The 13,183-nt window shown below is 43.5% G+C and overlaps 1 protein-coding gene across 1 annotated transcript in view; it reads right to left on the bottom strand.

The window, feature by feature from the left end:
- Nucleotides 1-13,183, bottom strand: part of MYO3B (myosin IIIB) — a 357,251-nt gene that overhangs the window by 250,652 nt on the left and 93,416 nt on the right. The window contains exon 7 of the mRNA XM_054723043.1: nt 8,881-8,946. Within this exon, the coding sequence (XP_054579018.1) occupies nt 8,881-8,946 (66 nt within the window). The remainder of the gene's footprint in view (nt 1-8,880; nt 8,947-13,183) is intronic.

The following is a 13,183-nucleotide window of genomic DNA, read 5'->3' as shown; positions in this document are numbered from 1 at the left end:
CTGCCATTAGAAGACTACATATCTTAGGTTCCTTTATAGTTAGTTGTGGCCATGTGATTAAGTTGTAGCTGAGGCTATGTTGTATGAAACTGTCAGAAAGTCTTCTTAAAGTAAAGAAACTTTCATTGATCTCCCCTTCCCTCTGCCTGTAATAAGCATGTAATTGTTGCAGCTACACCAGCCATTTTGGCCCATGAGGTAACCTTGAGAATGGACATCACACTACGTTGGGCAGCACGAGGACAGGAAGCTGGGTGCCCTGCTATACCAGCAGTCCATGGGTGGTCTAACTCCAAGCTTATTTTATCTGAGAGGAAAATAAAAGTCTACCTTGTGTAAGCTGCCCTTATTTGGAATTTTCCAACACAGCAGACTTGATCTTAATCCCAAATGGTTATAAATATTAGTGCTCCCATTTTACTGACAAGGAAACTGAGGCTCAGCAAAGTAACTTGTTTAAGGTAAAAAATCTAAGTGGCATTGCTAGAATACAGCCTGACTTCAGGTCCCGTGCTCTTAATTTTCCCAACATGTATTCTCTAAAAAGACCTTTCCCCACGCTGAAGATACTGTCATCATGCTTAACACTTCCCTCTCTGTAGCGCCTGGGCCCTCCCACAGTTAGTTGCCAAGCACTGTGGGTTCTGCCTTTCAGGGTCCTGGCATCCATTTCCCCTCCCACTGCTCCTTCCCCCTGGAGAAACCTGTGGCAGGCTGACAGCAGGCCCAAGCACTCAGCCTGGACAAGGTATGCCCTGGGATAGGTTGGGAGAGGGAGGGCTGTTAACCGTGAGTCTGCATTCCAGGCATTGCTTCTGTTTTGGTTACTGCTAAAGATGATTCTCTAAGGAAAGTTTGAGGGGCAATGTGTTCTGTTGAGAAGGTAGTAAAAGAGTCTGTGTGTGTGTGTGTGTGTGTGTGTGTGTGTGTGTGTGTGTGAGAGAGAGAGAGAGAGAGAGAGAGATAGAGAGACAGAGAGAGAGAGAGACAGAGAGAGAGAGAGAGAGAGACAGAGAGAGAGAGAGAGAGAGGCCTGAGTGTGAAAAATCTGAGTGATTGAGTCTAAATAAAGGGAAGGTGAATAGCAGACTGAATTATTCCAGAAGTATCAAGGATGAGAAGGTTATTGACACCTCCTTTTTTGTCTGAACAAAAGGTCTCACATGTTTATTATTGAACCTACAAGTGCAGAAGCATAGGAATGTGGACAAAAAGGGGGCCACATTTTGACAAGCTCAGAGAAGGCCTGCATGGTGGGCCATACACACTCAGAGACCGAGAGTAACCACATAGGATGGTCTGAAATTAAAACTTCCTAACGAAAAGCGAGTCATGGCAGGTAGTCATGTCCTAGGCTGGTGTCTTCCCTGACAAAGCTCAATCTTTACCTTAACTGAGCCTGTCTATTGTCTTTTTGCATCTACAATAACATACCTTTGGAGTATCAGGGTAATTTCCTTTCCCAGACCCCAGAACACAGCCTGAGCCCACGGATCCCCTCATTGTTATTTTTACCGTGTTAATTGTTAACTGTTAACTATCCTCTACCTACCAATGTAACTCTATAAAGCAGGTATTCTCAGCCCCAATCTGACAAACGAGAACCCAGGGTCAGGGAGGTTAAATATCTTCCCCCGGGTTGCACAGTGAGTGAGGGACACAGCTGGATGCACACTCGGCTCTGCCACAGCTGCCTCTGCTTGATGAGGAGCCATGTTGCCGTCTGGGAGGGTGGACAGGCTGTGGGCAGATGTGAGTCACCCTCCCACCCCCACCCACACACAGACAGCACAGAGCTCACCATCACTTCTGGTTACTTCATCTGCAGACACTTTGATTTACATTATAAAACGCAAGTACGATTTTTTTTTTTTTAAAGAAAGAAAAGCTAGTATGGGGTAAATGTTACAGAATATCACTTAGACTAAACCTACCTGAAAGTCACCTAACATAATGTGCCACAAGCACTGATATGAAATCTATGACATATGCTACAGATCTGGTCTCTCACAAGATCTCAAACCAGCATTTGTTGGGAAATAAACAGAATATGCTGACCAGAGTCTGGATTACCCACTTGACTATGCCTTTTACTATGCATTTTGGATGAGCCTAAAACCCTCATTGCCATGGTTCCAAGGATGGCAGTATATTCCAGGTTTACGTGGATACTGCACCAGGTTTCAAACTTCAAGACACAGAGGGCCTCTTCGTGGTTTATACCATGATACAATCAGATTTTCTTGGGTAGGTTCATAAGTGGGGGATAAGTCAGATGTAACTGGGCTCTTTGTGTCTTTAGGTGATCTGTTAGGTCATCTAAATCAAATGCTTTTCAGGGAGATATAACCTTGAAACACACAGCTTTATTTGTTCTCATGAAGGTGGAAAAAAAATCCCAATTTTTCAAAATAAGAATAAAGTTGGGTTGCCTTAATAGGTATAGTGATCAATATATGTTGAGGAAAGAGGAGAATTGGGGGGGGCTTTTTAATTTGATTTTTTTTTTTTTTTGGCTTCTCCATGAATTTATTTTAATTCACTAATTCCCTGTGGCTCAAGAGATGCTAATTAATTCAAGAAGCCATAATAGCTAATCATTGGCTAAATACATCTAAAATGGAGAGTCTGTCACTGGAGATATGGCTGCTCATTTGAATTAAAATTGCCAATTGTGAAGTAATGCAAATAAAGGTTATTGCATCCTTCTACTCCAGGAAGTATTAACCCTTTGCAAGGCTACCTTGAGAATACAAGACTTAAAAAGCCAAAAATATTTGTGAAACTTAATCAATCACAAGTTAGAATATTTATCATTCCAAGTGTGCTGCTCATTGACAGCATAACTCCATGCAATTAAGCTGCTTTGAAAACACAAAATGGACAATGGCAAAGAGCTGACAGTTGTTGCCTTGAAGGGAATACAATCAATGTCAACAAAACAACCACCCCCAAATGGTTACTTTTGTAAACATTGAGGCCTAGGAAAAAAGGAAATATTCCAGGTTTCAATTTTTAAGGAATAAATTTATGCAAATATGTATTCATTTTAGTAGTTTTGCAGCTCAGAGTGACCTCACCTTGTTAACCTTCAGTGCAACTGCTTGTAGCTATTTGAATGTCATTTGGAGGTGATACTGTTTTAATAATCTGGTTATTATTTAACAGAAAAGAAGTGAAGGGAAGACTAGATAATATAAGCATGCCATTTTTATAGCTTTGCTAATTTAACATTCTCCAAGTCTGTTCCCTGCTGATCAACAGGGGAAGGGACTGGACAAAGGCAGTTTGAATGCATGCCCAGTAAAGTCTGAGTGACATGGGAAGGTGTTTACCTTTCTGTCAATCACACCTGGGAATAGATCATTGGCCAGAATAGGTGTGACCACTGCAAGGCTTGAAACCTGAATATTTAAACTTCTGAACAAAGAAAATTCGTGCTCTTGGCTCTTGGCCCTCTTGGGACTCCTGTTGCACCCTCCTGCATTCACCCACAGCCATGTGGGCCCATACAATGGACTGATGAATTTTAACTAATCGGATGCTGAACTACACCTGGCTGCAACATGGAAAGGAAACTCTAGACACTGGCTTTGCTAAACCCACAGTTGCCCCTCTTTCAGGACTGATTGAAGGGAAATGGGACATTGGAAACTGAGGAATATAACTCCATGCCAATAAAAACCATTCATTCTCTGGTGCAAATCATACAAAATTCATTTTCTAAAGATATTAGCAGCCCTGCACAGGAATCTGTGCGCCAGTAGCTAGCTGCTGCCCTCCAGTAGCTCTCTGCCCACTGCCCCGCCCTCCTGTAGCTCCCCCCCCCCCCGCCCCATAGCTTGCTGCCCTGCCCCTCCTGTTGCTCTCCACCGCCTGCTTGTAGCTTGCTGCCCCACCCTCCTGCTGATGCGTGATCTGGTCGTTACATGGTTGCATATTCCATATTTATTATATACGATAAGAATCCCACTCCCAGGAGTGAGGGGGAAATCTGACTCTCCAGTAACACAGGGATAGCAAAGACCACCTCAATATTTCATGAGTAAAAGGCAGGGCTTGGCCACAAAGCTAACTTCAGGAAATAGACACACCTGCACACTTAGTCCACCAAGCCAGCCAACTCAGGCAAGTACAGTTTGTAAGGGCGACCATATAGTTCAAGTCATCACTAAGTCCAAGGCTGAGCAGCCATAGTGTTCTTGATGGCTTTGCCCTTGACTAGGAGGAATCCATCTTTATTGCCTCACTAATCATCAGCTCAAGGGCCATTAATGATAAAGTTATAAATCTAATCCTATATAATAAAGAGGTAATATGAAACTGGCCCCATGTGGTCACAAGATGGCCACCACAAGATGGCCAGCAGGGGAAGGCAGTTAGGGGCAACCAGGCCTGCAGGGGAGGGCAGTTGGGGGCAATTGGGCCAGCAGGGGAGCAGTTAGGTGTCAAACAGGCTGGCAGTGGAGTGGTTAGGAGGTGATCAGGCTGGCAGGCAGAAGCGGTTAGGGGCAATCAGGCAGGCAGGAGGCAGGAGGGGTTGGGAGCCAGCAGTCCTGAATTGTGAGAGGGATGTCCTACTGCCAGTTTAGGTATGGGATCAGGCCTAAATGGGCAGTTGGACATCCCTCTAGGGGTCCCAGATTGGAGAGGGTGCAGGCTGGGCTGAATTTCGTGCACCAAGCCTCTAGTTCCTAATAAAACCCCAAAAGTTTTAGAGATAAAATGAAAGAGCATATTTCACAGATACCCTTTGACCAATGGTTGGGAAGTATTTCTGTAGTTTAGATCTGAAATTAGTTTGAACTTAAAAAAAAAAAAAAAGTAGCCCTAACCGGTTTGGCTCAGTAGATAGAGCGTTGGCCTGCGGACTCAAGGGTTCCAGGTTTGATTCCGGTCAAGGGCATGTACCTTGATTGTGGGCACATCCCCAGTAGAAAATGTGCAGGACGCAGCTGATCGATGTTTCTAACTCTCTATCCCTCTCCCTTCCTCTCTGTAAAAAAATCAATAAAATATATTTTTTAAAAAAAATAAGTGACAGCTATTAAAAGGAAGGTGAATTTGGCAAGGGAAAATTATTGTTACCTTATCAAGAGGCTACTTCTGAATGGAGCATCCTGACAAAACACAAGTCTGGCTGGGACTTGAACCAGATAAACTTGTTATGCAAATAGCTTTAGCCACAGGGGAAAGGGCTGATAATGAAATCACTACAAAGCCAGCCACACATTATAGAAGTGACAAAAAACATTGGGCAGGGTCTTAGCATATGGATAAAAAAGGAGTGCAGACTTTATGTGAGCATCATGTTTAATTTATCATAACTAAGCTGTCAGGAGTCGTGCTTTGACAAAAGCATAACTAACACATATAAATGAGTCAATTATCACTAACGACCAAAGGTTCAGAACCAAACAGGCTAATGTTTCTTTACTCTCTTTTTCTCAACCCCCAAACAGGTTTGCTAATAGGATTTCAGACCTTCTTAAATCTCTCCTGTCTCCAAATTAAGAAGGCTGGAAACAGATCTGAAAAATATTAGGCCACATCTCAGCACTCACGTCGCTCCTCCCCTTCTCTCTCACCCCAAGCAAACGTGTCAGTAGTCGTGTGGAGACAGGATACTGAACGCTTTTAAGCTGTTAAAGAATTCCTAGTCCTGATTACTCTTTAGAAAGAACCAGTTTACTTTAAATACAATGCACCACAGCCCAGTCTATGAGAACTGAAGCAATTATCTGGATAATTCAGGCTAGAAACTCTTTTCCTAAAATTACCAGATAATCATCTTCCCCACCCCAGGCCCACCAATCATAAAAAGCTTATAATATGAAGATCTTTTTTTTTTTAAGTCAGATATGTGTGTGTGTGTGTGTGTGTGTGTGTGTGTGTGTTTATTGATTTGAGAGAGAGAGAGGAAGGGAGAGGAATAGAGAGATAGAAACATTGATGAAAGAGAAACATAAGTGGGCGTCCTCCTGCATGCCCCTACTGGGGATTGAGCCCACAACCCTGATTGGGAATCGAACTGGTCACCTCTTAGTTCATGGATCAATGCTCAACTACTGAGCCACACCAGCCGGGCTAATCTGAATATCTTAATCCTCCATCCTTCTTCCCTGTCCCTCCCAATATGAACAAAATATGTATAAAAACAAACCAAGGCTCTCTTTAAATAGACAGTTCTAACCCAGTGAGTATCTCTGTTTATATTTAATTAGAGATGTGAATAAATAGAAAGAAATAGTAAAGTTAAAGAGCATTTGGTAGCCTAGGGTAGGTAGGCTCATCTATGAAACCAGAGGATATTATTTGGGAATAATGGGCAGGTTTCTACCTAAAAAGATAAAACACAATAAATTAGTTCCTAATCTCAAGAGTTACAGTCCCAAAAATCAGGTAAAAGGAGAATTCGTGGATGAGGAATCTAAGATGTAATGGGGAAAACAGGATTAGCTGGCTGAGGTCAGGAAAGCATTTATGAACACCTCTTATATGTAATATTTTTGCTAACAAAACCAATAAATAGAACTCATAAATAAAGAGAAGATTGATGACATTTTTTCAGATCTTAAATTAGTAGTAAAGCAAACAATCACTTAATTTCTATTTATTTTCCTTGGTTCATTAGGACTTTTCCAGACTCTCCCTCCCCTGCAGTTTCAACAATTGTTTTCTGTGTTTAGTCCTCCATTCTAGGATTAAGACTCTTCTAAATCTACAGCAACTCAGAATGAGTGCATCTGGAATTCTCAGAGTTAGGAAAAACATAAGCAGATTTAAGTGGGCATATAAAAGGGTTTTCCATAAAGAAAAATCAATGGTTGAAAGAGATTTCTATGCTGTAATTAACCCTGAAAGTCCCACCCCATCTTCAAGTACATACCTTTATTCCCAAATCCATCCAAATAATGCCATCTTGGCTTAACACAAACATTTTCTGGAAAAAGTATACAGAAGCCAAACTTTGGTGAGTCAAGTCACATTTTAGAGGCATCATGAGACCTTGGTACAGGAAGGCATATTTGTGAATATGTAATGGGTTTTTCTAGGCCAACAGTTTAGAGAAGGTCACTCAAGGGCATCTCTGTGCAGCAGTGGAGTGAAAAGGAAAACTTTGGATCCAGGCTTTGCCAGCAAAATCATTGGAAGCTTAGTGACCAGATTTCTCTCCCTGGGCTGATCAGAAATGTGTTCCCAGCCACCAAGGTGCCATTAGCTCTCCAGTTCCCTCTACCTCCTCATTTGGTTCCTAAATCTCAGGAGGTGGCTCTTCCTCTGTTCCTATGTGAGCATCATCCATCCTGCTATATCTGTTGTTCCTCTTAACATCACCCTTGACTTGTGACTACTGTACTCTGCAGTCATTGCAGGAACATCAGAGTGGGGACAGAAGGGGGCAGGAAATATCCTCCATCCCTGGTCTTGAACTTATGGTCATATTTCAACCTGGCCCTCCTTGGGAGAGTTCTTGGAGTTCCTTACTGCTCCTCTCTCCTGAAGAAGATGACACAAATCCAGGAGGGACTGGACAAGGGACCCGGAATTATGTTACATTAAAAAGGAAAGTGAACTGCTCTTTATATGAAATCCTTGAGGCCAAATATGTTTTGGAATTTAGAATTTTATCAAATTTTACAAAAGTGAACCAGTGCATTTACTGTATGTTATGTAACGTCCCCAGCAGGATCTGGGGCAGTACACTATAATCAAACACATTAATATATCTGCAGCAATTCACATGAATATTCACACTGAGTGAGATAAATAACGACTATAAATAACTCAACTTCAGTGTCGGTCACGTGTTGCCATCAAATCAGTTCACATAAGGTCAGGGCTTGCAGCTAAATGATTCAAGTAGAAAAAACTTTCATTTTTCAGAGCTCTTTGGAGTTTGGAATTGTGGACAAGGGACTGTTGATCTGTACTGTGACTGATTAAGGAAGATGATCAAGAGACCCAGTTTGCTTCATGGCCCTGCCTCTTTGTGGAAGCATGCAGACATATGTTAGATAAATTTGTATTGACCCTTCCCTACTGTTTTCTAGCTATTCTGGTCACTTCTTTTTCTTCCCATGACCTCTGAACAACTTGTTTGATATGCTAGTCACGGAGGGCACCTCTTTCCAGATCCCGTGCCTGGTCTAAATTCCTGCCCCCACCGTTCACCAGGCCCCTGGCTTAGGGTCCCCTCCAGCCCACTGAGCATCTTCCCCAGACTTGGGACCAGTGTAGTCCTCTGCCAGGGGCCTGGCCAAAAGCTCATGTTGCCAGCACTGAGTCATCAGCCCATTGTGTGGTGGTGGTTCTGCTCCTGTCTTAGTCCCATTCCATCGTGCCTACTTCCTGGTAGCACAGCTCCCACAGGCACATCACCCATCAGTTGGGTTTTCATCTTGTTCTGCACGCCTGGAGCCATGCCTGGGGCTCTTCACCTGGGTGCCTTGGGCCTGAGATCCTACTTTGCCCCCTCAATTGCCGTGGAAACTAGAGCCCTGCTCCCAGACCACAGATCCTAGAGCAAACTCCACCTTCCACACTGCAAAATGCTGCTGAAGGCTGCCACCTTCTATGTCCTCTCTGGTCCCAGTGTGGGCATCAGATTCGGCAATATTTGTCCCAGAAAGAGTAGGTTCTCAGATAAATGTGACCCATATGATAAGGAGGAGGATCACAGCCAAGACTCAAATGGAACTCCTTATTTTTCAAATTCTACAGAGGCATCTTCTGTCATTTACTGGAACAAATTCCGTGTCATAACGTGCTAGAAGGCATAACAACTTTTGGCACCAGGTGAATTCCACAGCTTAGATTTCTCCAATCACTGTCCAAGGCTTTGCTGGATAAGCAATTTTCAGTGGAAGAAATACTCACTGTGAAATAAAGTGGTTGAATTCCTCACACCATTTTTCCGGATGAAGTAAAGTAGGTGGAGGATTTCTGAAAAACAAAAGCAATTTTTTTTTTCTTACATAAAAAAGTGTTCAGTTAAAGACAAACTATCAACTTGCCTACTGATATTGTTCTAAATAGCTTGGATAAAATCTACTCTGTTTCTTCCTGGGTGAGAGCCATTCATTAGTAGTAAATTATAAAGTGCCAGCCCATATTTATTTAGTCCTTCATTTTCATTGATTTGGGGTCTTCTGAGTCAACAGCTTTCGGTAAGACCTGTGAGAGTTACCTAGACCAGGAACATTCCTCAGGGGGCAGACACTCTGAGGGGCGAGGCAAGCACACAACTACTCAAATTGAGAGCTGAATATTACTAGTGCCAAAGGAAAGCAATAAAACTAATGCTAGGGGCTTTAGAGAAATAGACTTTTAATTTTGCAGGATTTTCAGATCATTCTGCTACCATTTGATACATTTAAAGTATACTCACAAATTCAACAGCCACATTTTAAACTATTTCCTATATGTCAACTTTGCAATAAGCAGTGGAGAAAGCAAAACAGCTAAGACAATGTTCCCAGAGAGGTCCCTGGGCAGAGATGGGGACAGGCAGCTGACGTAACTAATTATTGGAGGCCCAAGAGAACCAGGGAAGTGCAGAAAGACTGTGGTAACCAGACCACTTCCCGATGAAAAGGCAGGAAAAGGGGGAAGGGAAGGGCCCTACGTTTGACTGAATATTTACACAAAGACATTCAATTTTATTTGTTTATTTATTTATTTTAATAAATAATTTGTGTCTTCTTTTTTATTGATGAGAGCGAGAGAAAGAGAGAGAGAGAGAGAGAGAGAGAGAGAGAGAGAGAGAGAGAGAGAGAACATCGATTGGTTGCCTCCACATGCGCCCTGACCAGGGATGGAACCCACAACCTGGGTATGCGCCCTGACCATGAATCGAACCTGCGACCTCTTGGTGTACAGGATGATGTTCCAACCAACTGAGCCACTCGGCCAGGGCAAGGCATTCATATAGAGAGAGAGGAAGGGAGAGGGAGAGAGAGACAGAAACATTAATGATGGAGAGAGAATCATTGACTGGCTTCTCCATTTCCCAATGGGGAAATGTGCCCTTACTGGGAATCAAACCATGACCTCCTGGTTCATAGGTCAACACTCAACCACTGAGCAACACCAGCCTGGCAAGACATTCATTTTTTATTTTTTTTTATTTTTTTATTTTTTTTTATTTTTTTATTGATTTTATTACAGAGAGGAAGAGAGAGGGATAGAGAGTCAGAAACATCGATGAGAGAGAAACATCGATCAGCTGCCTCTTGCGCACCCCCTACTGGGGATGTGCCCGCAACCAAGGTACATGCCCTTGACCGGAATCGAACCCGGGACCCTTCAGTCCGCAGGCCGACGCTCTATCCACTGAGCCAAACCGGTCTCGGCAAGACATTCATTTTTTAAATAGAAGTGACATTATCTTTGAGGGGGGCCTAAGTTTTGCCACCCCCAAATATGCCTTTTGGGACATTGATTTTAAGCTTTATTAAGAAACAAGACTCAGAAAGAACACTTGACCCTTCTCCTTTTCCTACTTGAAGAACTCAGATAGAAAAAATCTGCTTAAAGGAAGGGAGCATCACCTTAGCATCATAACATAAACTAAACGAGGCAGCCAAGGAGAAATCTAGCAAAGCCTGTCTGTCGAACTTTCCTCTGTGTGCACCCGTTTCTGGGTGGCCCAGCAAACACTTGCTCACCACATGTTTGCTCTTTCTCGTCTACCTGTAAATCACCTGCTTTCTCTTTAAAACCCCAGACCCCTTCCCACTCTCCTTTGTCCAGAATGGCACAATGCCTCCGTGGGTCTCATATTCTTATGGCACCCCCACATGTCCATCCATAATATATTTTGGACATTTTCTCTTGCTAATATGTCTGTGTTAATGTGATTATTAGCCCAGCTAGAAGAACTTAAAAGGTGGGAGAAAAGTTTTGCGGGTTTTTTTGTGCTCCCACATCTTTAACTGCAAGTTTTTTCTAGCCATAAATGAAAATAGGCACTTATGGACAAGTCAAGTTCATAAAAAAAGAAAGTTACATTTCTGCACACCAGAAATTTGACTGTAAATCCATTATATGTGATCTTTGTTTTCACCTGGGTTTTAGCTGCTTCCTGAAGCCATAGATTGTTCAGCTTCAATAGGTAAAAAAAATAAGAGCAGTAAGAATAACCAGAAATAAAAACTGTATCAGATAATGTGATTGCAAGCTGCCTCTCAATAACCATTCTCTTCTCTTCTCGTTTCTTAAAATGTTTATTCTGGCATAACACTGTGATATAGAGACTACATTTTCCTGACTTCCTTGCAGCTAAATGTGGCCATGCGACTGAGTTCTGGGCAATGATACATAAGTAAAATGGTTCTATGGTGTTTTCAGAAAGTCTTTTTGAGAGAAAGGAGATATGCCATAATTCTTCTTCCCTCTTTCTGCTTTCGGAGCATAGATGTTATGGCTGGAACTTGAGCAGCCATTTTGGACATGAGGTTAATGTGAAAATGAAAGTATAGCAAATAACCGATATATATAAAACCCTAATATGCAAATAGACTGAACGGCAGAACAACTGAACAACGGGTCGCTATGACGTGCACTGACCACAAGGGGGCACGCGTGGAACATGGCGGGCATTAGTTGCGGCAGGATGGTGGAGCAGGTGAGCAGGGGCGCCAGACCAAGGCGGGGCACCGGTCACTGTCATCGGGGTGAGCCTCTGGTGGTTACTGAAAATTCTTTGCTCCCACGTGCCGCGGTCCGACCCGGTGCTCACACCTGCTGCTGGCGCCAACCCCGCTCGCACCTGTTGCTGGCACCTGGCACCAGTCCCAATCACTCAGCGCTGTCAGCGGTTGTGAGCAGCAGCTGCTGGCCCCAATCGCCCCTCATGGCTTCTCCACTTCCCCCTGCTCCTGAAGGGTGATTGGGGTAGCAGCTGCCACTCACACCCACTGATGGCACCAGCCCCGCTCGAACCCGCTGCTGGTGCCAGCCCCAATTGCTCCACGCCATCAGCGGGAGCAAGCGGGGCGGGTGCCTTCAGCACGTGTGAGCAGCAGCAGTGGGCGTGGGGCTGCCGGCAGATAAGGGACCAGGGGCCACAGCGGGAGGGGCTGGGCGGGGGCAAGGAGGATGGGCCGAGACCCACCCCTGTGCCCACTGCTGCCTCAGGGCCCATAGTTCCTTTCAAGGTGCACAAATTCATGCACTGAGCCCCTGGTATAGATAGAAAATGTAATCCTGGTATAGGTAGAAACTGTAAAGCTGCCATACCAGCTCTAGACTACTTCCTCAGTCTTCCTTAAAGAAGAGAGAAATAAACTTTCATCTTCCTTAACCCACTCTTATAGGCAATTAATCCTAATTGAGCCCAAAATATTTCAGAGTATTATCCTATCACACAGAACACAATTTGATAAATGATATAATAGAAGCACAAGCACAAAGTTCTGTGGAAACAGAACTAAGGGGGCAATTTATCCAATGTTGAGTGTCCCAAAGAGTTTATAAGGAAGAAGAACTTGAGATGACCCCTAAAGATTAGGTTGGATTTTTCAAGATAAAGAAGGAGAGGGAAACCATTTCAGGCTTAGAAAACAACATGTAGGAAGTCACAGAAGTAGTTTAAAAAGTCTGGTAGATCAAAGAACGTGAGTAATTTGGGGGGCTAGGCTATATAACCTTTTGAGTCTGGAGAGAGAGCAGGAGGCAAGGACGAGATGGGAAGAAAAAATGTTAAGAGAGGAAGTACATGATTTCCCTGTACTGCATGATTATTTAATTATCCTTCAGATCATCTGACTCAAAGATGCAAAGGAGAATCATCCGTGAACCGAGCTAGAAAGAGTAGCAGTTAAAGGTTGCCCTTCGGTTATTCTGGAGGCTTCCTCTTTATCTCATTCATTCTCTTCAACAAGCCCTCGTCTTTCCTAGTATTTTTTAAATAACAAAAGCACAGTCATATAACTTCGGCTGCAACACTGGTTGTGCTGACCTGTTCGTACTGGCGCCAGCCTCTGAGGTTGCACATCCATGTCCTCCCAGCTCACCTGTGTGGCCCTGTGTGGCATCTCTCAGCGAGCAGGTTGTCCCAAATCATCTCTACAGCCCATTCCAGCTCTTGGACTTTCTTTGCTCTTATCAGGATTTCTGCTCCTTCTGTTCTCACTGAGGCCAGTTCCACAAAGAACTACTTAAGCAACTTACTGTCTAA

This window comes from Eptesicus fuscus, chromosome 11, assembly GCF_027574615.1.
Source record: "Eptesicus fuscus isolate TK198812 chromosome 11, DD_ASM_mEF_20220401, whole genome shotgun sequence".
Classification (NCBI taxonomy): Eukaryota; Metazoa; Chordata; class Mammalia; order Chiroptera; family Vespertilionidae; genus Eptesicus; species Eptesicus fuscus.
The sequence above is the reverse complement of the archived record's forward strand: the minus strand, read 5'-3'. Positions and strand labels throughout refer to the sequence as shown.